At 34.1% G+C, this 27,237-nt stretch overlaps 2 protein-coding genes across 3 annotated transcripts; one reads left to right on the plus strand and one right to left on the minus strand.

Annotated features, from left to right (window-relative positions):
- LOC132735636 (grpE protein homolog 1, mitochondrial-like) lies at positions 1–7,733 on the minus strand. Its single transcript, XM_060722615.1, has 3 exons — positions 7,601–7,733; positions 2,744–2,924; positions 1–1,034 (listed from the first exon to the last, which is right to left on the minus strand). The coding sequence occupies exons 1-3, from the start codon at positions 7,702–7,704 to the stop codon at positions 606–608; spliced, it is 714 nt and encodes a 237-aa protein (XP_060578598.1). The 5' UTR covers positions 7,705–7,733; the 3' UTR covers positions 1–605.
- LOC132735617 (nitric oxide-associated protein 1-like) lies at positions 7,692–27,055 on the plus strand. Of its 2 annotated transcripts, none has more exons than XM_060722597.1 (10): positions 7,692–7,822; positions 10,028–10,951; positions 13,585–13,713; positions 14,584–14,751; positions 16,765–16,869; positions 19,352–19,485; positions 21,154–21,285; positions 24,111–24,227; positions 25,153–25,270; positions 26,804–27,055. In XM_060722597.1, the coding sequence occupies exons 2-10, from the start codon at positions 10,045–10,047 to the stop codon at positions 26,980–26,982; spliced, it is 1,989 nt and encodes a 662-aa protein (XP_060578580.1). In that variant the 5' UTR covers positions 7,692–7,822; positions 10,028–10,044; the 3' UTR covers positions 26,983–27,055. The 2 variants fall into 2 exon arrangements, with proteins under 2 accessions (XP_060578580.1, XP_060578587.1); XM_060722604.1 differs by having other exon boundaries at positions 7,807–7,937.
- Positions 27,056–27,237: the final 182 nt, after the last annotated feature.

Consider the following 27,237-nt stretch of genomic DNA (forward strand, 5'->3'; position numbering starts at 1 on the left):
TTGTTGAAGTTTTCCGATGAACTAATGAATATTTATTTTTTCACTGTTCAAACATTAAATATAAACTTTTCCATTCATAAAGCAAGAATATTCATGCAAATAATATATTTTGGTTCCCTTAATTTCCTGGAATGGACACATTCACCACAATGTTCAGTTTGAATGCATATTGCCTAATCCATGTTGATTCTAATAACAATCTCAGAATACCTTGAACTGTTCCAATATGAAATGTCTGCATTTTTAATCAATTCTGTTTAAATTACAAGTTCAGTTTTTCATCTTTTATCTGTCCAACCATTTTTAGACATCTATACAAGTAATTCTATCTACATATTTTGGATAGTGAAAACCATGTCAACAACAGTGACCTTGTGTCTGTTGAAAATATTATAATTAAGCACACTTTTTAGAAATATATTAATCACAAAAAATTACTTTTATTTCATTTCTCCCTTATTCCTTTCGTTCTTCGTGTAGCAAGTATTTTTACCATAACAGTAACTGAATTACCATAACAGTAACTAAATAACTTTAAATTGGCATCTGAATTTAATTGTACACTTTGTTCTGATTGTTTTCTCTCAACTCCGTCGCATTCTGCATCATGATTTGAACACGCCTACAATTGCTGGTCTAACAGTCCTATCATGAAGCTGGTAACCGCTTTTCTGCACATCCGCAATGCAGCCTGGCTTGTTATCACCTTGAACCGGCACCTGGAAGAGCGCCTCGTGACAAAACGGATCAAATTTGTCACCAACTCTGGGTTCGATTTTTGTTAGTCCGTGCTTACCAAATACTTTAACCATTTGTTTGTTTGTCATTGTAAGACCTTCAAAAAGTGACTTGAGGTGTACGTTTTTATCTAATTCATCTTTAGGTACACTGTCCATTGCTTGATTTAATATATCTGCAACTTCCAGGAGATCTTTACAGAAACCTTGAATTCCAAACACCTTTGTCTCGTCAACTTGTTTTTTCATTCGTTTACGAACATTTTCAGTTTCCGCCAGTGCACGCATGTATTTCTCCTAAAAAATGAATTTTCATATTTTAGCAAATATAAGATTTTCTAGTGAAATTTAAGACAGTTTAACATATTAATTATGACAATAGCCCCAAGTTGATTGCAGAAATAACAAGAAATGTGTCCATAGGACACGGGTGCCCCCACCGCGCCACTGTTCTGCCAATCTTTTTACTAAGTCAAGTGAAATAACTCTACAAATACTGGATAAATCCACAAGCGAAACCCCAGGTTCAAATCTAAATATGCTGAGCAACCTGCCCGTAAGGTTGAATGAATATGTCAAATCCTTTTTCAGTAACTTGCGACACAAGTTGAAAATTGAAAAAAAATTCTAAGTGAAGGGCAATAACTCTAAAAATACTAAACAAATCCAGATGAAAATACCTGGTGCACAACTGTATATGCTGATCAATATTCCTGTAAAGTTACATGACTCTAGGTCAAATACTTTTTGAGTTACATGCGACACATGTTGAAAATTGCAAAATTTTACTAAGTGAAGGGCAATAACTCTGAAAATACTTAAAATATCCAGACGAAAATATCCAGGTGCACAACTACACATGCTGATCAACATTCCTGTAAAGTTTCATGACTCTAGGTCAAATACTTTTTGAGTTACGTGTGACACAAGTTGAAAATTGCAAAATTTTACTAAGTCAAGGGCAATAACTCTGAGAATACTAAAAATATCCAGACGAAAATACCCAGGTGCACAACTACACATGCTGATCAGCATTCCTGTAAAGTTTCATGACTCTAGGTCAAATACTTTTTGAGTTACGTGTGACACAAAAGTGAACGGACGGACGAACGGACAAGGGTAAATCTAAATTCCCGCAACTAACGTGGGGGCACAAAAAGTTCAGTTATCCTTTATGCTTACATTGAAACTCAGAGGCACTGCTTGAAACTGTAAAAAAGTTCTACTTTTCTAAAATATACATGTAATTCAATCTACATTTGAACAAATATTAATTGACACTTAAGTTTGGGTTATATGTAGAAGAGTATCAGCTTCCAAAAATAATGCGTTCATAATGATAAAATACCAGGTAAAAACACAGGTGAACGCTATGCACCTTTCCTAGTACACATACATTGTAGCTAATCAGCCCTTTAACAAATCTTTGCACAAACTTGTACCATTTAAATCAGGCATGCATATAGAAACTGACTTCATAAAATATAATTACATGTACATGTATAATTATCTACAAACCAAACAATTCCCTATCTTAAATTGGCATGCCTCTTGTCTAGGCCACCAAAATGAAAAGAAATACATCATGTATCTTTGTATGGTAAGGCCAGATTAACAAATCTCTTTGTTTCCCTATTCATGATAAACACTATTTAGGGGACCAGTAGTTCGGCTAAATATTTTCTTTCAGTATAAATATGGTTTAATGAACAAATTTCAATTCTATATCATTTCGAATATAAAAAGATTAATGAATATCATATGCATAATCATTGTTTTTTGTGTCTGTTTATACACAAATGTAAATAAAAACCAAAGTTGTGATTCCTAATGTACTGCTTCTATGTTAAGCAAAAAACAAAAATTTAGTTTGGTTATTAATATAAATCTTTTTGAACAGTGGCAAAATTGAGTACACAGTGCCTACAAACAATCTGTGCCTAATCATAATTGTTTTTTTAGATATATGTCTATTTAAAGTTCATTTGTGCATTTAGCACATTTACCTTCATTTCCTTCAAATCACCTTGTAGTTTCTCATTTTCTTTTGTCAATTTTTCCTCCAGCTCAGTGGGTCCAGAGGGAACCTGTGCTTCCTTTTCTTTACTTTCAGGTTCTTGTGATGATTCTGGTTTATCAGCTGCTTGCTTGTTCTCAGTCACAGTAGAAAATGAATACAAACCATGTCTGAAATTTGAAAAATAACTCATTACTAAAATAAGAAGTTTAGAAATTTATAGAGGTTATCAGAAACCAGCAAATGTGGGGTTTTCCATGCTAATTCCTCAAACTTTAGCATTCCAGTTTCATGGTGCACTTAATTTCAAAGCTGTAACTGTAAAAATTTTTGTTTGTCTTAAGACATTGCAAATTTACTAATTACTTTTCCCAGTTTCACCAAGGGCAAGATTACCAGACCATACTTATTGGTCACATAATTCAAAATACTGCACTAAAAATGCATAAAAGTAGGTTCCAAAAAGTACCCATTATCTTTAACAATCAATTTATTTTACAATGCAAAATTTCCCAAACTGTGTTACCCAAAATGGCTAAAAAGGCCTATTACTTCCCTTATTTTTGACAGATAGCAGCAGTACAGCAATCATAATAAACTCAGGTCTCTTAATATCATGTTACACAGTCATTTGGTTCTGTTTTAACGCTTTTAACCAACAGTTAATTGTCTTAAAGGACTTGTCTGTCTTTCAATTTGAACTACTTGTTCTGATATAATTTTTAAATACCGTAAAATTCCTATTAAATGCCCCTGGGGGCGTAACATTTTCTAAAGGGTTTTTTAAAAAATAGTTTTTCCTAAATCCAAAATTCGGTCTAGAACGATTCAAATCAAGCTATGCCAGATTAATTCATGTAAACAGCATCAGTTTATGGTCTACGTGACCTCAGTCATGTTTATCTGTCTCACAGGTGGCTCGGTGACGTAATTGATCTATAAATGTGTAGACAATGTATAATAACAGTATACATAACGATGAGGTTAAGCAGTGCATGAAATTTAACTGCTGGATCATGGAGCAAAAGCTACCAATGCATTGATTTTACATCGCTTCATTTAAATCAAAAGTTGTTAATATTGCCGAGCAAGTTGGTAAACACAAGGCAAGCAAATTAGTTAATGTGGACAGGAAACACGTTTGAGAGTGGTGTATATGACTTAGACATGTTCAATCATTAAATATCCACAATGTATGTTACTGTAACTTCTAGGGTTTGTTTAAGTCACATGACATGTTTTAAAACTACTCATTGATTCTGTTGGTGTCTAAGTTCATTCAAAATATATAGATATATTTATACTTCAAACTCAAAATATAGAATTTATACAAAAATTCATGCTTGGACTTTTAAGAAATGTCATTTTAATGTGATTTGATCATTTTAATATTTTTGTCATTAATTTGCCTGAGTATCCCTTTAAAGAAATGTAGCATATACCACGTACAATCGAGGGATGGAATGAACTATCCCTTAATGGTCATAACTGTATCCCACTGTAACTGTGTGTAAACTGTAACCCTTGTATCCATGTGTCCCTTGTCATGTGGGGGTGAAAAATAATTGTGATTTTGTGTCTTAAAAACACAATTCTTTTTCACCCCTATGGGATACATAGTTACAACGCCCAATCGGGCTTATGTATAAAAACTCATCTTTCTAGAAAAATAATAAAAATATTTCTTTTAAACTTTGTTTGTTTAATGAGCATAATATATGACATAAACAGAAAGACAAATAATTGGTTACTGTCACTTTTGTGAGAATTATTTCCCCTTTTTTCATGTTTATATGACACAAATTTTTGAAGTCCTTAAAAAATATGTTGCAATGTAAAATTCTTAACAGAAATGTGTCTAACATCTTCATTTTGCTCAAAGTTATTGCGCCAGTACCTTTAATTTTCACAGACGCTTGGGGTAATGTGCGTGGCTCCCCTTCTTGATCCGCACTTGTATACACCATGCCTATTTTTATCGTGCAAACCGTACGTCAAAATATTTTTGCATATTATTACGACCTGGTCACATGTCTTGAACATAAAACATGTTTTCCCCTATTTTAACCACGTTTAAAAAAGTCCCTAGAATATCATAATTTCATGAAGATAACAACGTACGCTTTCCTTTGATGTGAGATGACTGGAATGAGTTTCGGCACTGTTTTGCGCTTTCATTTTCATGCCGAGAACCAAAACCTCGCAGCGGTTACTTCCCCTAATCAGTACAGAAACCAAATCAAGAAGACTGACGGAAAGGGCCGAGTAGTTGCAATTGAATTTCTTTTTCCCAGCGATTTTCCCGCTGTAATTTACGGGAAACATTCCAGTGGTCATGAATTCGTAAAGAAGCATGTGACTCAGTTATGAAAATATAATTAAATGTGCAAAGCTTGGAAGAAAGGTACGATCTGATAATAACATGCAGTTATTTATTAAAGGAATATATGCATCGACTGATTTACATCAGAAATAAATGGCATGCGATAACATAAATACCTGAAATATATGTAGGTCAGTTGTGTTTACATTTCGAAGCTTGGTATCTTCAGGAAATTGAAGCATTGGAAAAAAATTGACTTTTTTAAAAGGTTATGAAATTCTATTCAAACTTGTTCAATCATGTGTTAGACACTTAACCGTCTCATACTAATACAAGTAGAGATTTTGATGCTAAAGCATCAAGTCGCCGGATAGAAATATGATTGTATTATCATAAATAAAAGAAAATATCAGTTTAATGGTTCGAGTATAAAGAAAAGAGGAACAATAAGTTGAGTAATGTTTATTCATAAACACGTTTTCATTTACTTGTCACAATTATATCTTTCTTGCTGAGAGTTTTATGCAATAAATTTATGTTATATATGTTATAATAAAACATCATATTTGAAGCAAACTTGCTTAGCAATTTTGTCAAAAAACTGTTATCATTATTAAATAAGCAATTATTGTTTGGCAATATTTACCCGAGACTCAATAATTTTCGGGAGCTGTTCCGTTTGCTTACATAACTTATTATGGTTAATGTTAACGATTTTATTTTTTAGTATAATTACATGTATAATTATATCAATTAATACTGCTCGATGGCCTAGTGGTAAGTATGACGAAGTTGTAACCTACATGTAGTAGGCGCAAGTTCGAAACTCGGACAAATCCTGTGTGTAGTTTTCATAAATTGATTTTTATTATATCGTTTAACTTTATGAAACATAAGTTGATAAATCGTGTGTTTCATTTCTAGCACTTTTTATTTCATAATTTTGATAAACGGTCAAGTTTTGCAAAATACAAAAATTATTATAAAAGAAAACATAAAAAATCACTTTATCGAACCTATACAGTCTTCAATTTGAAACTAACTTAAAATCTAACACCTTGTCATCGATGCTTGTAAAGCAAATGATATGATTATAATTCTACTTTATACATATACCGCTGTACCATATATTTGAACTCCGTATGGTTTTCTTCAGCATCCGATAATTACCGACAAATTATTACCGATCATCGTATATTTGCAAAGTGACTATGAAAATATATATGATTAATTACTGCATTTATAAAACAATGCAATTCTACTGTAAAAGTGGTGTCTGCATAAAAAAATTATTCTTAATATGCACTATCGAAAAAATATATTATTTGGCTGAAATCAATATTCCTGCCGTTACATACGATATAGTTAACGTTTAATTGCCTTTCAGTGCGATAAACTATCAACACAAAGATGGTTTATTAGTTTTCTCTTTGTATCCAATACGATTCCGACCCGATTTTTCATTCAAAACTACTTTTGCACTTTATCAGCTGCCAACCATCTGTTTGTCTGTCTTATCAGCAATTTGTTACTATTAATAGATTTTATAACAATAACATACAACGTGTAGTCACGTGATGCTGGGAGAAACTGTTTATAATAAATAAGATAAAAAAATAGAATAGGTCTCAAAAGATACAAACAACCAGATAATTTAAAAGTGCCATTTCAAATATCATGCATGATTTATTTATTATAAAATTTCAACGCTTGACACTTTAAAAAAAAAGTAAAAGCATCCCTAAATTCAATGACTGGTCCATAGGGATACGTCGTTAATTCATTTTATAAAAATTGTAATGTTGCTTTTTACGATGTCAATATTTGAATATTTCATTTCATTTAGCAACGTTATTGTATGTTTGAATTTTTGTGATTACTGAAAACAATTGTAGTCTTTAATTGTTCAGTAATTATAATGCTTTTATTTACAGAAATTAATGCCTTCTCCTACCATAGGTATAATATTAAACTGTTACAAATATAGTCGCCGGTTTCTACCGGCGACTAATAAGCACAAATTTAAAACTTATTCTTGTAATAAACAATACTTTAAGTTTTTAATATTCAGGGGCGGAGAAGGGCGGGGTCCATACTCCAAGTGTCTGTGTTAATTTTTATTCAATATACTTGGATTTAATACGGGAAGTCAAAGGCCGGTCCCGCGACATATCCCCGATCGGGCATTTTCACCAGCCTGTACAAGGGTTAGTCATCTGGTGTGAAAAATGTTGTAAAAAAATAATTGTAATTGTGTGCCATATGAACCTTTTAAAGATTGAATAATTGAGCTTTGTCCTTTGTGTTTATATTAACTATCATCTGACAGTCACAGGTTAAAAAAAACATTTACAGAAACATAGATCTATGTCTCTGACATTTACAATGCCCAATGTCAAATTTTTAAGTTCACATTTCAAATCAGAAATTTTCAGAGAAAGACAGTTTAAACTATAAATTTTTGCATTCACTATGGACGTTAGAAATGAAATAAAAACAAAAAATTCCAATGAATAACAGTACCTTTTCTGGCTCAAATTGTTGTTAAACAACAATTTTCTTGAAAATCTAGATAACTTTGAGATTGACCGTAAACTCGTGGGGGCTGCCATGTTTATGTAACACATGCGGGACGTTTTTGACTTTGCCGAATGTCGCTGATGAAATATTATTATTAAATTTCAAAGATGTCTCTTTTTTTTCATGTAAAAAATCATCAACATTAATTTGAGGCTAGAACTGAAGGTGAACAAAGTCATGTCATTCACAAAATTTCATGCAAACCACATTTTTTAGAGCAAATATTACGAGAATATTATTGCACCCGCACCGTTTATAACATGTAACATATTTTCGCGAGGTATCTGTTTTTCTCGAAAATTGAATAAATATTGCTTAAAGCGTTCATATTCTAAAATAATTTCATTTTCTATGCCTCCACTCCCATCCCCAAAAAGGGGAGGATTGTGCAGCGGCCATCAACAGACAAGTTATTGGTTGCGAGCTTCTTATCATAACCTGGGGGGGGGGATTATATGACTTTAGTCAGAGCAGTTTTGACAAATTGTCAACTGTCAAATTCTGATAAGAATAAAGCAAAAGCCTTTCTGTCTTGACAAAATCCCTCCTGTGAAAATGACCGTGTGGACAAAAGCCCTCACATGAAAATAACCAGGTGGACAAAAACCCTATCTATCTATCTCCCTTGTATAAGGAATGCCTGCAGGACAGGGATCGGACTGTGAGACGGTAATGTAACAATTCGCCACACTAACGATTCGCCACATAACGATTCGACACAGAGTAATAACGATTCACCACAGTTAAATAACGATTCGCCACGTGTTCAAATACAAACTTAATGTTTCCACCTGTTTTTAAATTGTTGATGGAAAACTTTTTTATATTATATATTTCATTTGTTAATTACATAAATAAATTCCACTGAATAAAGCTTTTATTGAGGAAAAAAAAACACACGTAAACCAGATATTTTATTAACAAAATTACATAACACGTTTTATAACTTCGTTATTGATATAAACTGGAAAAATATACTTACAACTTTTATAGAATAAAAACACATGAAAATAAATATTTTATTACCAAAATTACATTACACATTATAGATGAGAAAAACTTCGTTAAGCAACATATAATTTCAAAATAACTTTCTTGAAAATGTACTCCTGTAATAATGTTACTTTAATAAATTGAAAATACGCGATGGGGGCTTTAAATTCATGCTGGGATATACAAATTTTGGTATTCTAACTGATTTATAATATTTCAATCTAAATCTTTCTATGTAACATATTTATTAGAGTAGTTTAATACTTTTTTTTTCAAGAAATTATTTGTAACTGCGTCAACTTACGCAGGTGATAATTGATCAATTATCAGGATATTACAATGTCATTGTTTGTGTAAGGCGATATTACGCTGCTCAAATTGATTAAATTTATTAAACAATAAGACACATAAAGAAACATTTATATTTTGTTATACAGTACACAAAATAACAATGATAACAAATTACATCACATTAAAATTATTTGCAATACAACCCAATAACAAAAATTGAAGTGACATATTTAAAGAACAAAACTATATGTAAATTTTAATAAAATTTACATAATAAGCACAGATACAAAATAAAATAAAAAGAACACTGAAATAGAATTAAACAATAAGACACATCCAGGAACTTTTAAAACTTACTGTATTTTATATTTTTACTTTTATATTTGCACTCAAATATTAATACAAAACAAAAACATCATGATTTAATACTTTTATTACATTAGTCCACATATAAATATGTTTTTAAATCACGGTCCGCCTCGTCTCAAGTGCCGGTCCGCCTTGTCCCAAAATATGGTTCACCTAGTCTCGAGTCACGGTCTGCCCTGGTACGGTCCGCCCTGTCTCACAGTCCGCCCTGTCTGTAATTCTAAGGAATATAGCTAGGCCTTTTTCCATGTTAAATATTATCAACCCACCCAAAATGACTTCCCATTCAGTTATCTGCTTTACCTTTATTGTAACATGAAAATGATTCATGAAGTCAAATGACACAAGAAAAAACTGATTTGCCTCATGAAAATTTTGACCAAAGATCTTTGAAGTTATTCTGACCCTACTGAGAGCCCTGGTGGATTATTGGTGTCCTGGGTACTGTACTACCTTAAGGCACCCCAGGCCTATGTATATTTTAGTACAGTTAAGCTCACACTAAAGGCACAGAGCTATAGGTATATCTAAATATAACGAGGAAGCTATGATGTCATACACTTAAAATCTGTGTCACGGAGGCAAAATGTCCACTTAAAGCTTGTCAAGCTCATAACTAGAAAATGTTTTACCATTCTGTCCTTAGGTTAGCATTTTGGTGCCAATGGTCTCTGTGTTTAAAATATATGGTTGATAATGATGTGCTTTCTATTTCAGTTAACAAGTAATGAAGTATGCATTGCTTAAATTCCTTCAGAAGACTTCAAATTTCTGTGGTGTCAAAAACACTTGCAGACAAACCTTGTATTCGTACTCATTTCAATAGAAGGTCAAGGAATAAAGGAAAAGATGGAGACAGAGAGGCTCCTATTGAGACACAAAGTAAAACCAAGCAGAGAGCTTTGCCTATAGCTCTTCAGCACTTTACTTACGAAAATAAAGATGAAAATTCAAAAATATTTGAAGACAATTTAGAAACTATTAGATTTGATATAGAAAATTTGAAGGCCTTAAAATTAAAACATCAAATTATGCAGAAAGAATTGCGGGAGAAAAGCAAGGAACCCTATCATGCTGCTAAAAAAGTTTTGATTGGTACGCCGGACGAGCAGCACATGGCTTCTACGGTACCATGTGGCGGTTGTGGTGCATTTCTCCATTGCAATAATCCATCGTTACCAGGTTATATTCCTCAGCAACAGTTTAAAGGGAAGAAGACCGAGCAGTTAGCGACTTTGTTGTGTAAGAGATGTACTATTATGTCTAGTTCAAATGACATCATCAAATTGGATATAGATAAAACGACTTATAAGCAGATAATAAAAAAGATTAAAAAGGAGAGAGCTCTTATTGTCATGGTGATTGATGTAACAGACATGGCTAATAGTATTATACCAGAGTTCTTACATGACATCGGAACACGTAGACCAATAATTATCGTAGGGAATAAAATAGACTTGATACCAAAAGACTATAAAGGCTATTTGAATGGAATATTAAGCCGTCTCAATCAAGAATGTCGCAGAGCCGAGCTGAATCCATGTGGAACAAATATTCGCCACACATGTTTAGTGAGCGCTAAAACTGGATATGGTATTGAGGAGCTTATAAATAAACTGATCAGACATGGACATGTTTTTGGTATGTGTAATTAGTAATTTTATTACTTCTTGTAAGAAACAAATCAAAACAATTAATTTTTTCTCAAGAAGTTGAAACTTGTGATAATGTGGTGCCTTTAAGGGAAGCTTTTTAAAATTTAGATAAAAGAATATGACTTCTTATTATGCCCCCATTTCGAAGAAAAGGGGGTATATTGCTTTGCACTTGTCGGTCCGTCGGTCCGTAGACCAAATGGTTTCCGAGTGATAACTAAAGAACCCTTAGGCCTAGGAACTTCAAACTTGGTATGGTGATTGGTCATGACCAGTAGATGACCCCTATTGATTTTGGGGTCAAGGGGTCAAAGGTCAAGGTCACATTGACCTTGAAAGCAAAAACGGTTTCCGATCAATAACTAAAGAACCTTAAGGCCTAGGAACTTCAAACTTGGTATGGTGATTGGTCATGATCAGTAAGATGACCCCTATTGATTTTGGGGTCAAGGGGTCAAAGGTCAAGGTCACATTGACCTTGTAAGCAAGAAAAACGGTTTCCGATCAATAACTAAAGAACCTTAAGGCCTAGGAACTTCAAAACTTGGTATGGTGATTGGTCATGATCAGTAGATGACCCCTATTGATTTTGGGGTCAAGGGGTCAAAGGTCAGGTCACATTGACCTTGAAAGCAAAAACGGTTTCCGATCAATTACTAAAGAACCTTAAGGCCTAGGAACTTCAAAACTTGGTATTGTGATTGGTCATGATCAGTAGATGACCCCTATTGATTTTGGGGTCAAGGGGTCAAAGTTCAAGGTCACATTGACCTTGAAAGCAAAAACGGTTTCCGATCAATAACTAAAGAACCTTAAGGCCTAGGAACTTTCAAACTTGGTATGGTGATTGGTCATGACCAGTAGATGACCCCTATTGATTTTGGGGTCAAGGGGTCAAAGTTCAAGGTCACATTGACCTTGAAAGCAAAAAACGGTTTCCGATCAATAACTAAAAAACCTTAAGGCGGTAGGAACTTTCAAACTTGGTATGGTGATTGGTCATGATCAGTAGATGACCCCTATTGATTTTGGGGTCAAAGGTCAAGGTCACATTGACCTTTTAAGCAAAAACGGTTTCCGATCAATAACTAAAGAACCTTAAGGCCTAGGAACTTCACACTTGGTATGGTGATTGGTCATGATCAGTAGATGACCCCTATTGATTTTGGGGTCAAAGGGGTCAAAGGTCAAGGTCACATTGACCTTGTAGGTAAAAACGGTTTCCAATCAATAACTAAAAAACTTAAGGCCTAGGAACTTCAAACTTGGTATGGTGATTGGTTATGACCAATCAGATGACCCCTATTGATTTTGGGGTTAAGGGGTCAAAGGTCAAGGTCACATTGACCTTGTAGGTAAAAACGATTTCGATCAATAATGAAAGAACCCTTAGACCTAGGGACTTCAAAACTTGAGATGGTGATTGGTCATGATCAGTAGATGACCCCTATTGATTTTGGGGTCAAAGGGTCAAAGGTCAAGGTCACATTGACCTCTTAGGTAAAAACGGTTTCCGATCAATAACTAAAGAACCCTAAGGCCTAGGAACTTCAAACTTGGTATGGTGATTGGTCATGACCAGCAGATGACCTATTGTATTTTGGGGTCAAGGGGTCAAAGGTCAAGGTCACATTGACCTTGTAGGTAAAAAACGGTTTCCGATCAATTTACTAAAAACGCTTTGGCCCAAGGAACTTCAACCTTTGTGTGTGATGATTGGTCATGAACCAGCAGATGGCCCCCCCCCCCCCCCCCCCCCTGACAGGACCCTATTGAGTTTTAGGTGAAGGGGTCAAAGGTCAAGGTCACATTGACCTTGTAAGTAAAAACGGTTTCTGATCAATAACTCAAGAACACTTAGGCCTAGGAACTTCAAACTTGGTATGGTGATTTGTCATGACCAGCAGATTACTCATATTGATTTTGGAATTAAGGGTCAAAGTTCAAGGTCACAATGACCTTGTAAGTAAAAAACAGTTTTCTGATCAATAACTAAAGAACGTTCGTCCTAGGAACTTCAAACTTGGCATGTTGATTGGTCATGACCAGCAGATGACCCCTATTGATTTTTGGGGTCAAAGGTCAAGGTCACATTGACCTTGTATGTTAAAACGGGTTTCCGATCAATAATAAGAGAACCTTAGGCCTAGGAACTTCAACCTAGGCTTGGTGATTGGTCATGACAGCAGATGACCCTATTGATTTTGGGGTACAAGGGGTCAAAGTCAAGGTCACATTGACCTTGTAGGTAAAAACGGTTTCTGATCAATTTACTAAAAAAACGCCTAGGCTAGGAACTTCAAACTTTGTATGATGATTGGTCATGACCAGCAGATGACCCTATTGAGTTTTGGGTCAAGGGGTCAAAGTCATGACCAGTAGATACTTTATAACCCTTATTAATTGTTTGATCACTGGGTCAGAAGTCATGCATTATAACCTTATCACATGACTAATTGGCTGCTGATAGGGGGCATACATGTTTTACAAACATATCTTGTTTGGAATTGGGTCCTAATGTCTGGCCCTGGTGATAGGATGAAAATTTCTTGGTACAGATTCTGATTAAAATCTGTGTTTTAGTTTCAAGAAAACCTTACACTTCTTGTTCTTTTACAGGTGATGTGTACTTAGTGGGAACTACAAATTCTGGAAAATCAACCTTGTTTAACACTTTCTTAGCATCTGATTATTGTAAACACACATGTCGAGATATTGTACAGAGAGCAACAGTGTCAAAATGGCCTGGTAAGTGAATAAACATTACTTCTTCCATTTAGCTTTAAAAGTATGTTGTATAATACAGTATGTGAAAGTGATACAGTTACTTGATTGGCCAACATTGAAAAAAACATGCATTACTTTTGTACAGTTAATATTTTATGTTTCTGCCTTTTAAGTTTTGAATTATATTGTATAGGTGAAAGATGTATAATTACCTAATTGGCCAACATAAAAAAAAGAATCATTACTCCAGATGTTTTGTGATGAACTACTCTTATTTTCAATAAGTAATTACATGTGTATAACAGTTTAAGTATATCGACACTTCAATTAAGATTTTGATTTTCAGAAATATCTTTAATAAAACATTTCATGGTACACAGGGTTGTCATAAAGAAGCAGCTGGAGGACAAAATGCATTTTGGCCTCAAAATCATTATATGTGATTAAACAAAAAATGACTGCCTTGACTGGACTATAACTAAAAAACTGATCATTTGCAGTTGCGGGACCGACTCAATGAAATTGGCGCAACTCAAAAAAAAATTGTTGACTCACCCAGCATGCAAATTTTTTTGTTTGATCAAAAATATAATCATATGCTTGCTTGAATTAAAACTTGAATATAAGAATAATTTTAAAAAAATCCTGACCTTCTGACTAATTGTAAAAAGATGGGTCTTGCAACTGCAAACCAAAATTTTCTTAGTGATGGCCCTGTCTCAAGTAAATTTTAAAGATATTTGATAAGCCGGGTAGAAAAATTTACTTTTCATAGCATTCAAGGGAGAGACTTTGCATGTCGTAATGTTTAAATTCCTTATTGACTATAATTGTGCAGTTAAATAAATTGTTCTGGGCAAAAGTTAACTAAGAAATATTCTTATTTTACAGGTACAACATTGGATCTGATCAAGTTCCCTATTTTTAGCCCTAGCAGTGAGAGGTTGCATCTCCGATATATGAGGTTAAAGGTTGATCAAAAACGATTACATGACCTTCAGGCGAGAAAAAAAGTGAAATTGAAGGAGCATGGCCGTACTGAGCATGGAATACTTATTGGTAATAGTGATTGCTGATTTTATATTTTTCTTTAATTTACCTGAACATGTACTCAAGATAGTTATTAGGGCGTGTTATTGTTTGGCATTATTCGTTAAGACTCAAACGTAAGTTTTACTTGGATCTTCATTAAACTTTGTCAATAATAACTTGGACAGACTTGCCAATGGGTCATCTTGGGTTAGAAGCTAGGTCACCATGTGAGATTAAAGGAAAAAACTGTGTTAACATGCTAGAGGTGAAAGTCCAGAAAGTTCATTTTGATAATAATATCTTAGACATGGAGGAACAAAGGTCGTCTGGAGTCAAAACCTCTAGATGCAAATTTTTTGTTTTATTGGATTGAAAATTTTAAAGTAACATTATGCCTATCAAAGAGTAATTGATGAGGGTTCAGGTAAAATTCACAGTAAATTTACATTTTGTCATCAATTTGTTTTCAATTTCATAATTATAATTGTCATCTGAATAATCAGTAGCCACGGTGACCCTCATAAATATCTATAAATATTCTCCAGAAATTTAATTATTGGTTATGTTCAATGAGTAATCTTTTTTATTTCAGGCTGTTTTATATTTCATCCTCAACAATTGTCATGAATTCAATTATTGCTCTGCTCAATTGCCATTATAATACTAAATTGTCAATCTTTTGAAATACGGAACTTAATTATCTCAGATAGACAGTGAAAAAATTAGCATAATGTCACTTTAAAGAACACATATTAATTTTTAATTTCCTAAATTCAAAAAATTGCTAGATATCAGCTTATTTTTTTATGCCACCGCAGCATCTGCGATGCGGTGGCATATAGCGATTCACCTGTGTGTGTGTTTGTTTGTGAACTTTGTGTGTGTGTGTGTGTGTGTGTGTGTTATATAGATTATATAGTGAACTTAGAAAATCTTCTTGTGAAAAACCACTTGTCCAATTTCAACCAAACTTGGCAGGATTGATCCTTGGGTGAAGGGCTTCCAAAGTTGTTCAAAGAATTTCATTCCATGCAGAAATCTGGTTGCCATGGCAACCAAAAGGAATTATAAGAATAAATTTTAAAAATCTTCTTGTAAAGACCCAAAAGGCCTAGAGCTTAGATATTTTGCATTAGGCATTGTCTGATAGACCTCTACCAAGATTGTTCAAATTATAACCCTGGGGTCAAAATTGGCCCCGCCCCGGGGGTCATTGATTTTCACTATATGTACATATAGTAAAAACTTAAAATAACTTCTTGTAAAGACCCAAAAGGCCTAGAGCTTAGATATTTTGCATAAGGCATTGTCTGGTAGACCTCTACCAAGATTATTCAAATTATAACCCTGGGGTTAAAATCGGCCCCGCCCCGGGGGTCATTGATTTTCACTATATGTACATATAGTAAAAACTTAAAATAACTTCTTGTAAAGACCCAAAAGGCCTAGAGCTTAGATTTTTTGCATAAGGCATTGTCTGATAGACCGTTACCAAGATTGTTCAAATTATAGCCCTGGGGTCAAAATTGCCCCCGCCTCGGGGTCATTGATTTTCAATATATACATATAGTAAAAAATCAAAAAAATCTTATTGTCTGAAGGTACAAGGCTTAGAGCTTTAATATTTGTTAAATGATATCATATATAGGTACTCTACCAAAGTTGTTCAAATTTTGCCTCTAGTGTCAAAATTAAAAGTGAACTTTGATATCAGCTGACCTAGATTTTGACAAAGTGTATTACATGTTGTCCTTTGATGCAGTCATGAAATTTTAGGCTGTGTGAAATATGACCTTCACCACCAAATTCACTAGACTCAAGTGCATTGATATATTCCTACTCTGATCTTTTATTGAGTTAACAATAGATTTAACCACTAATCTGATAATAAGAATTAGATATGCATTATGACAATTTTCAATTGTATAGAAACAAAAAAATCTGTTCCTACACTACTATTTAGTGTTGTTTTATTGCGGTGGCATAGCATTTTTCTCAAATGCAATCTTGTTTTATACATGTTGTATGTTTAAAACACAGGTCATGTTGGTAAGACGGAATTCCGCAGTGAAGAGATCATAGAGGAAGAAAATAAAAGATATTCATCAACTGGTCAAAGCTTCTCAACTTACACATTTAATGCAGGTAGGTTTGATAGTACTCATACTTGAACTTTAATACAGTTAGCCTAAAAATCTTGGACAGAAAGTGACGAGTCTTTTTGACCCATATAGAGCCAGGCCAGCCTTCGCATTCATGCTTTTTAGCTCACCTGAGCATAAGCTCAGGGTGAGCTATTAGGATCACTCTTCGTCCGTCGTCCGTCGTACGTTGTCCGTTCACACTTTTCAAACGACATCTCCTCTGAAACCATAAGGCAGATCATAATGAAACTTCACAGGGATATTCCTTGTGTGAAGCCTTAACAAAGTTGTTCAAAGAATTCCATTCCATGCAGAACTCTGGTTGCCATGGCAACCAAAAGAAAAAACTTTAAACATCTTCTTCTAGAAAACACAAAGAGCAAGAGCTTAGATATTTGGCATGAAACATCTTCTAGTGAGTGTCTATAAAGATTGTTCAAATAAAATCCCTGGGGTCAAAATTGGCCCCGCCCCAGGGGGTCATTGATTTTCCCTATATGCATATAGTAAAAACTTAAAAAAATCTTCTTTTAAAGTACCCAAAGAGCTAGAGCTAAGATATTAAGCATGAAACATCTTCTAATGAGTGTCTACCAAGATTGTTCAAATAAAATCCCTGGGGTCAAAATTGGCCCCGCCCCAGGGGGTCATTGATTTTCCCTATATGCATATAGTAAAAACTTAAAAAATCTTCTTCTAAAAAACCCAAAGAGCTAGAGCTTAGATATTTGTCATGAAACATGTTCTAATAGATGTCTACCAAGTTTGTTCAAATAAAAGCCCTGGGGTCAAAATTGGCCCCGCCCCTGGGGGGTCATTGATTTTCCCTATATGCATATAGTAAAAACTTAAAAAAATGTTCTTTTAAAGAACCCAAAAAGCTAGAGCTAAGATATTTAGCATCAAACATCTTCTAATCGGTGTCTACTAAGTTTGTTCAAATAAAAGCCCTGGGTCAAAATTAGCCCCGCCCCAGGGGGTCATTGATTTTCCCTATATGCATATAGTAAAAACTTTAAAAAATTTCTTTTAAAGAACCCAAAGAGCAAGAGCTAAGATATTTGGCATGAAGCATCTTCTAATAAGTGTCTACCAAGATTGTGTAAATAAAAGCCCTGGGGTCAAAATTGGCCCCGCCCCAGGGGGTCATTGATTTTCCCTATATGCATATAGTAAAAACTTAAAAAATGTTCTTCTAAAAAACCCAAAGAGCTAGAGCTAAGATATTTAGCATGAAACATCTTCTAATGGGTGTCTACCAAGTTTGTTCAAATAAAATCCCTGGGGTCAAAATTGGCCCCACCCCAGGGGGTCATTGATTTTCCCTATATGCATATAGTAAAAACTTAAAAAAAAATCTTTTAAAGAACCCAAAGAGCTAGAGCTAAGATATTTAGCATGAAACATTTTCTAATGAGTGTCTACCAAGTTTGTTCAAATAAAAGCTCTGGGGTCAAAATTAGCCCCGCCCCAGGGGGTCATTGATTTTCCCTATTTTTCCCTATATGCATATAGTAAAAAACTTAAAAAAATCTTCTTTTAAAGAACCCAAAGAGCTAGAGCTAAGATATTAAGCATGAAACATCTTCTAATGAGTGTCTACCAAGATTGTTCAAATAAAAGCTCTGGGGTCAAAATTGGTCCCGCCCCAGGGTGTCATTGTATTTAACTATATGTGTATAGTAAAAACTTTAAAAAAATGTTCTTTTAAAAAACAGGTGAGCGACTTCAGGGCCATCGTGGCCCTCTTGTTTGCTTTAAACATTTTTATTCGATATATTTACATTTTGAATGATGAACAATATTTATACATTTTCGGATTTTGCATAAAGCTATGAAAGCTTATGAATGTCCTCTCCCATAAGAGCATGCTTTGTTTTTTTTCCCCACAGAATACATGCAAAATGAGCATGACAAAACCAACGTAATGCTTTTGCAACCAGCATGGATCCAGACCAGCCTCCACATCCGTGCAGTCTGATCAGGATCTATGCTGTTCACTTACAAACCCTTTTACAAGTAGAGAAACTGATAGCGAACAGCATGGATCCTGATCAGACTGTGCGGGTGTGCAGGCTGGTCTGGATCCATGCTGGTCGCAAACGTACTATGTTGGTTTTGTCGTGACGCGGCTCATATATAATTATGATTTTTCCCAAGTGACAAAATTGTTGAAAAATAACTATTAAACTTTGATATTTTCCCAAAATCAATGATATAGAACATTGAATTTCTTTCATTTTGACTTACCCTGGGATTCAGCCTTGGAAAGTTTATTCTTATTCATAACAAATGTGATATTTCGTGTTTTTGATAGTGTCAATTTGCCGAACAGAAGCACATAAAAAATTGACAAACTGGATTCCAGGCTAATTATGACTATTACATTTTGTATATATACATGTTAAATCATTCTTTGGGGCAGGGATATTTATGTATTACAAATGCACCATGTTTAATTTGATTATTTTGTTAATACATAGCTGATGAGGAGTTGAAGGAAGAAACAGGTTTTGAAAAGGGAAATGTATTGAGTCTACGTAAGACTGTTCTTGAGGAAAAGTTTCCAGAGGCCAGATGGACATGTGATACTCCTGGCCTTATTAATGAGAATCAGGTAAGTGTGTGTTTCTGGTTGTCATGACTTAGTCAGACATAAGGTCAAGCTCTATGATATTTTAAATAAAGAAGAAATTATACCTGTCTGTAAAGGGAGGCAATTTGAACAGTTGAAATTCAAAGTTACCAGTTTTCAAATGACTGATTAAACATAACATTATGTTACTTGTACATATAGAAAAAACTTGGGCATATAGGATAAAACTTGTGCATATAGGAAAAACTTGTAAATATAGGAAAAACCTGTAAATATAGAAAAAAACTTAAAAATATAGAAAAACTTGTGCATATAGTAAAACTTGTAAATATAGGAAAAACTTGTAAATATAGGAAAAACTTGAAAATATAGGAAAACTTGTACATATAGGAAAACTTGTACATATAGGAAAAACTTGTAAATATAGGAAAACCTTGTAAATTCAGGTACATGTATATAGGAAAAATCTTGTACATATAGAAGAAGCTTGTACATATAGGAAAAACTTGTAAATATAGGAAAAAACTTATACATATAGAAAAACTTGTACATTAAGGGAAAAAACTTGTACATTTAGGAAAAAGTTGTACATTTAGGAAATAACTTGTACATATAGGAAAAACTTGTACATAATGATAAAGGAAAAATATGTACATATAGGACAAACTTGTACATTTAGAATAAAACTTGTACATATAAGAAAAACTTGTATATTTAGGAAAAAACTTGAACATACAGGAAAACTTGCCTTCGGCTGATTGGTTAAGGCTGCTGACTCATGATTCCTATTGCTTTAAATCCATACAAAAACTATTAGAATTCTTTCATGTTTGGAAGCTAGCTGTTAATCTGCTAGAGTAAAGGACAGTGGATCTACCCTGGGGCCTGTTTGTGTCTCATATAATATAAAGAGGAGCACATGAGGAGTAATATTTAAATATCATCAAAAACAGCATCTTGCAATCACTGCCCTGTCCATCATGTCACAGTGGTGGAGGTTGCTAACTTTGGAGCTGTTAGATTCAAGTCCCACAAGGGACTAAGACATCTTTCATGCAAAGAAGCTGACATACAGTAAACTTACAGTAGGTAGTGTTTCTACTTGGATGCCCAGTTGTACCTGTAATGAGTTAATAACTTAGTCAATTACTTGAGGTCTTCCTCCACTAGTATAGCTTGAAAATAGCAGGCTGATTTGCATGATTTTAAAACCAAGCACAAAAAAGGGAAGAAAAAAAATTTTGCTGGGCAGATTGTAGCTACAATTGTGAAAACTTGCACAATAGGAAAACTTGCATCATATTCAAATATATACCAATTAACAAATAATTTGTTGACTTTGAAATGGTGAACAGTTATCAACACATGCTTAACCTTCCTCAACAAAACTCTTGACACTGAAACAATAGACAAACAGATAAATGAAACAGAAAAAAGCTGTTACAAAAGTATGAAGTGCCCCATCCATTACATTCAAACTTACGTTGAAGACCACCTCTGAAAAAAGATAACCCTGCAATTAAAGGCCACTCTTGATAACCCTTCATTGATAAAATGGAATAATACATGTATAACCTGTAAGTAATGACCAACTGTCTATAGACCATTATTTGTCTCTTCTTTTTGTGGCCTGTGTTCTCAGGTTTGACTGTATGCAACTGAAAATACTTATATTTTTCTATTTTGAAGCTTATTAATAAATTAGAAGGTGAGGAATTGAAGACGATTCTAAATATGCAGATGATCCGTCCACGGGTTTTTGTCATGAAACCTGGAGATGTTATGTTTGTGACAGGACTTGCAAGGCTTGACTACCTAGAAGTAAGTTTAATTTTAACAACTTAACATATTTGAAATTCTTGCATCTAAGTTGATGTAAAAATATGCTTTGTTCATTTTTGTGCCCCCACGTTAGTGGCGGGTATTTAGATTTACCCTTGTCCGTCCGTCCTTCCGTCTGTCCGTTCACTTTCGTGTCGCACGTAACTCAAAAAGTATTTGACCTAGAATCATGAAACTTTACACGAATGTTGATCAGCATGTGTAGTTGTGCACCTGGGTATTTTCGTCTGGATATTTTTAGTATTTTCAGAGTTATTGCCCTTGACTTAGTAAAATTTTGCAATTTTCAACTTGTGTCGCACGTAACTCAAAAAGTATTCGACCTAGAGTCATGAAACTTTACAGGAATGTTGATCAGCATGTCTAGTTGTGCACCTGGGTATTTTTTGTGGATATTTGTAGTATTTTTTAGAGTTATTGCCCTTGACTTAGTAAAATTTTGCAAATTTTCAACTTGTGTCGCATGTAACTCAAAAAAGTATTTGACCTAGAGTCATGAAACTTTACACGAATGTTGATCAGCATGTGTAGTTGTGCACCTGGGGTATTTTCGTCTGGATATTTTTAGTATTTTCAGAGTTATTGCCCTTGACTTAGTAAAATTTTGCAATTTTCAACTTGTGTCGCACGTAACTCAAAAAGTATTTGACCTAGAGTCATGAAACTTTACAGGAATGTTGATCAGCATGTGTAGTTGTGCACCTGGGTATTTTCGTCTGGATATTTTTAGTATTTTCAGAGTTTATTGCCCTTGACTTAGTAAAATTTTGCAATTTTTCAACTTGTGTCGCATGTAACTCAAAAAGTATTTGACCTAGAGTCATGAAACTTTACAGGAATGTTGATCAGCATGTGTAGTTTGTGCACCTGGGTATTTTTGTGTGGATATTTGTAGTATTTTTAGAGTAATTGCCCTTGACTTAGTAAAATTTTGCAATTTTCAACTTGTGTCGCATGTAACTCAAAAGTATTTGACCTAGAGTCATGAAACTTTACACGAATGTTGATCAGCATGTGTAGTTGTGCGCCTGGGTATTTTCGTCTGGATATTTTTAGTATTTTCAGAGTTATTGCCCTTGACTTAGTAAAATTTTGCAATTTTCAACTTGTGTCGCATGTAACTCAAAAAGTATTTGACCTAGAGTCATGAAACTTTACAGGAATGTTGATCAGCATGTGTAGTTGTGCACCTGGGTATTTTTGTGTGGATATTTGTAGCATTTTTAGAGTAATTGCCCTTGACTTAGTAAAATTTTGCAATTTTCAACTTGTGTCGCATGTAACTCAAAAAGTATTTGACCTAGAGTCATGAAACTTTACACGAATGTTGATCAGCATGTGTAGTTGTGCGCCTGGGTATTTTCGTCTGGATATTTTTAGTATTTTCAGAGTTATTGCCCTTGACTTAGTAAAATTTTGCAATTTTCAACTTGTGTCGCACGTAACTCAAAAAGTATTTGACCTAGAGTCATGAAACTTTACAGGAATGTTGATCAGCATGTGTAGTTGTGCACCTGGGAATTTTCATCTGGATATTTTTAGTATTTTCAGAGTTATTGCTCTTGACTTAGTAAAATTTTGCAATTTTCAACTTGTGTCGCACGTAACTCAAAAAGTATTTGACCTAGAGTCATTTAACTTTACAGGAATATTGATCAGCATGTGCAGTTGTGCACCAGGTATTTTCGTCTGGATTTATTTAGTAGTTTTAGAGTTATTGCCCTTCACTTAGAAAATTTTTGCAATTTTCAACTTGTGTTGCTAGTTACTCAAAAAGGATTTGACATATTCATTAAACCTTACGGGCAGGTTGCTCAGCATATTTAGATCTGCACTTGGGGTTTGGCTTGTGGATTTATCCAGTATTTGTAGAGTTATTTCCCTTGACTTAGTAAAAAGATTGACAGAACAGTGGCGCGGTGGGGGCACCCGTGTCCTATGGACACATTTCTAGTCTTTCATTGTTTAGGTACAGAATTAATTTACTTGACTGAAAAACAGCAAATTTTGAATTTCAGTAAACTGTGTTTGTACAAATTATACTTAATTTGTTATCATAAAATTAACAAATTAATGTTAAAAACCAAATCACACTTTACAGCTAGCTTTTTCAAGATGTGAATTGTAATGATATTGATCAGTTTTTGCATGTGCTAGTGTTAAGCAGGCTGATAACAACTTTCCGGCAAAGTGCCACATAGAGTCACTGTAAACAAAAGACAATAAGATCAACATGTTGATTAATTCTGATATGACAGACTTTATTTGACCTTTACTCTCAAGGTCAAATTACTGAAATCTTTATTTGACCTTTACTCTCAAGATCAAATTACTGAAATTTACTTAAATTTTCATAACTTTGTTATTTATTGGTTGATTTGATTCATTCTTGGATAAAAGAACATTCAAATGTGACCTTGACATTTGAATAACCCTGATCATCAATGTCAAATATGTAATTTGACTTGTATTTTGTGCAAGAAAAAAATGTTTTCATAGAGTATTCTTTCCTACAATATTCTGCCTCTTGTGATGTTCTGACATAAGAAATAAGAAAAGTAGAGTGCAGTCTCTGCTTGGCTTAAAAGAATTTTAGGAAGAAATGTTGGGCCTGTAAGACAAATTTTTGGCAGTTTTACAGGGTATAATCTTACATTAAATAGCTAATATTTGCATTCTCTCATTTTACAGCCAGTTGTTGAGTAAACTTAGTCCTAACCTCATGTATTCAGATGCTTTGACAGTCGAGAAATTGGATTAAATTCATTATTTAAGGGTCACTGCATGTAAATTGTTTGTTTTAGGGAAAGCCAAGAACATTTGTTACAGTACACACCAATCATTTTTTGCCAGTCCATGTTATACAGAATTGTGATGCTGACCAGTTCTACACAGAGAATGTTGGGACAGAAGTTCTCGGTGTAAGTACTTGAATTGATAATTTTAGTTTTTTCAAAATTGTTTTACTCTAAACGAGAGTATTTTACAGATTATGTGGTGATAAAGAGTATTTTATACTTTATGTAGTGATAGAATGTGTCATAAAGTTTATGTAGTAATTGAACACTTTATAAATTATGCAGAGAGTATTTTATAAATTATGCAGTGATTAATAGTATTTTATACTTTATGTAGTGATCGAGAGTATCATATAGTTTATAATGTGATAGAGAATCTGATAGTTTATACAGTGATAACACTTTTGTGATGATAATTTGTTTGTTTGTTTAATTGGGTTTTACGTCACAGCGACACATTATAGGTCATATGGCAACATTCCAGCTTTACTGGTTGAAGGAAGACCTCAGGTGCCCTTCCATACATTATTTCAGGCATTTATGGGAACCTGAGTAGAACCACAGACATTCCATAACCAAAGAATCCAAAGCAGTGAGGGGCAAGTGGTTAGAAGTCAACAACCTTAACCACTCGGCCACCGACGCCCCTATGTGTTGATAAAGAGTATTTTATAACTTATGCAGTGATAGAGAGTATCATATAGTTTATAATGTGATTAAGTATCTGACAGATATAAATAGTGATAAAGATTAACAGTTATGTGGTGATAAAGGGTAGACATAGCCTGTCCAAAATTATCTCAATGTTTCTTTGACAAATCTAATTCATTGGACCTCAAAGGTCAACACTGATTCTATAACATACAAATGGTTTCATGGTTTATGAACACTCTAACAATGGAATTCAAACATTCAAATATAAAAAATAGGTAAAATTGCCATCCATATTAAATACTGACTAGTTATCCAGGAAAGCCAGTTGGGTGTACCAACCACTGGGATGTGACCAAAAATGTGTTAAAAACTGTCAACATTTGATTTATTTCAGTTACCTATAGGTGATTCTAAAAGGTTGGACAGGTTACCAAGTTTGAGTGCTAGAGAATTTCATATAGAAATGGAAGAGCCTAAGATGGCCACAACAGATCTTCAACTCTCTTCTCTTGGTAAGTTAAAGTATATATGAGCCGCGTCATGACAAAACTAACGTAATGGGTTTGAGACCAGCATGGATCCAGACCAGCCTGCGCATCCCAACAATCTGATCTGGATCTATGCTGTTTGCTTTCAGTTTCTCTACTTGTTATAGGGTCTGTAAGCAAACAGCATGGATCCTGATCAGACTGCGCGGATACGCAGGCTGGTCTGGATACATGCTGGTCGCAAACCCATTATGTTGGTTTTGTCATGACACAGCTCATATATTATTATATAGAGGATATTGAATGAGTGTAGGTTTAATACTAAATTTATTGAACGAGTTGAATAAAAAAATATTATGCTCGCCTCTGGCGGTGTTAGAGGCGAGCATAATATTTTTTTATTCAACTCGTTCAATAAATTTAGTATTGAGTGTGCACGAATATAATATTCTATTTATCACATATATAAAATAAGAACGGTAAACTGTTAACAAGAGTCATTTTTCTTTGACGCGCCTATAGTGTAACGCTAACATTAGCGCGCTTTAACGCTATGTTTATAGTGCAAATGACGTGACGTCAAAGTGTTATTACACTAGTGTAATATCGTCTAGTGTAATATCGTTTCTATTAAATGGCTTTATTACACTCCTGCGCCGCGGTTTATTGTGATAAACAATTGTATTGTCATTTACAAGGATTTCGGATACCGGATAGCTAAAATACAGCTGTCCACATACTGATTGAAAATCATTGAAACGTGGCCAGGCTGCATGGACAAATTTTGTCAAAGTGTTAAGTACACCTAAGAATCATATATGAAAGATACAGAAATTTTGTTCAATAGGCTATCCCTTCTTTCCTAACCCTATAGTGATAAGTGCGTTTTATATGTAATTAAATATTTGCATTAGAATAGATATATTAACAGATCGTTTTAATTAGGATGTTCATTTCACCTACATGGCTGTACATTGTGCATTTGTTGATGCAGAGTGTTTCAAGATTTGTGAATCTAAAAAAATTGTTCTTTTGAGTAAAAAAGGTATTCGTGAGAACATTCAATTATTCTTGCATATATTAGACAGTATTTTCTACCATTTACATTGGTGCACCCCCATGTCAGACATTTTGATGACAATGATATCATTGCCATGCATCTTTTATGATTGAATTGCGTTCTTAGGATGACATCATTTTATCGTTATGAATGAAGTTGTAAGTTCATAAGCTACTATAAGAAAAAAGTGCGAAATGAGAATATCAGTTTTCACAAGAAAAGGATTCAAACACTGGCTGTCAGTAGAGACCAGAATATCTAGCTTCAGGCTAACTGTTAAGCGGAAACTCAGCAGTGCCTTTTTATCGCCGTGAACAGTTACCCTCGAGCTAGTAATTCCCGTCTGTACTGGCAGCCAGTTTCAACATAGTGTTAAGTACTTACTATTCACCAAAATATCTATGTTAGGGTTACAAATGAAACAACAAGGGTACTTCTGTTTATAAAACGGCATAAACAACAAGAGCGATTGAATGACAAGTCTTTTCTCTCCCCAGGATGGCTTTCATTTTCTGCATATGACTGGAATGTTTCTGCTGTATTCAGGGCGTATACGCCAGGTGGGCGTGGAATGCAGTTAAGGACACCGGCTTTATTACCAAATATTACAGCTTTCAAAGGACCTAGAATCATTGGAACAAAACAGTATCAAATAAAAAGGTTGAGAATTGGATGATTTAGACAAAATTTCATCTGTTACAGGAATGCTCAGGTGGAAAAATGGATGCCTGAATAAATCCATGATTAAAAATTTGATACACTTTTATACTGTAACTTCATAAGATATGAAATTAAAATGGAAGAAATTGTCTGTGGAACTTATGTCATTTAGTTATTTAATATTATCTGATGTCTGAAATAATGCATACAAAAAAGTTACACAGATGTTATGCATTGATGTATTTTACCTGTATGTATAGATACATACATA

Source organism: Ruditapes philippinarum, unplaced genomic scaffold (assembly GCF_026571515.1).
Source record: "Ruditapes philippinarum isolate M1 unplaced genomic scaffold, ASM2657151v2 ctg760_1_1_1_1, whole genome shotgun sequence".
In the NCBI taxonomy this organism is placed as follows: Eukaryota; Metazoa; Mollusca; class Bivalvia; order Venerida; family Veneridae; genus Ruditapes; species Ruditapes philippinarum.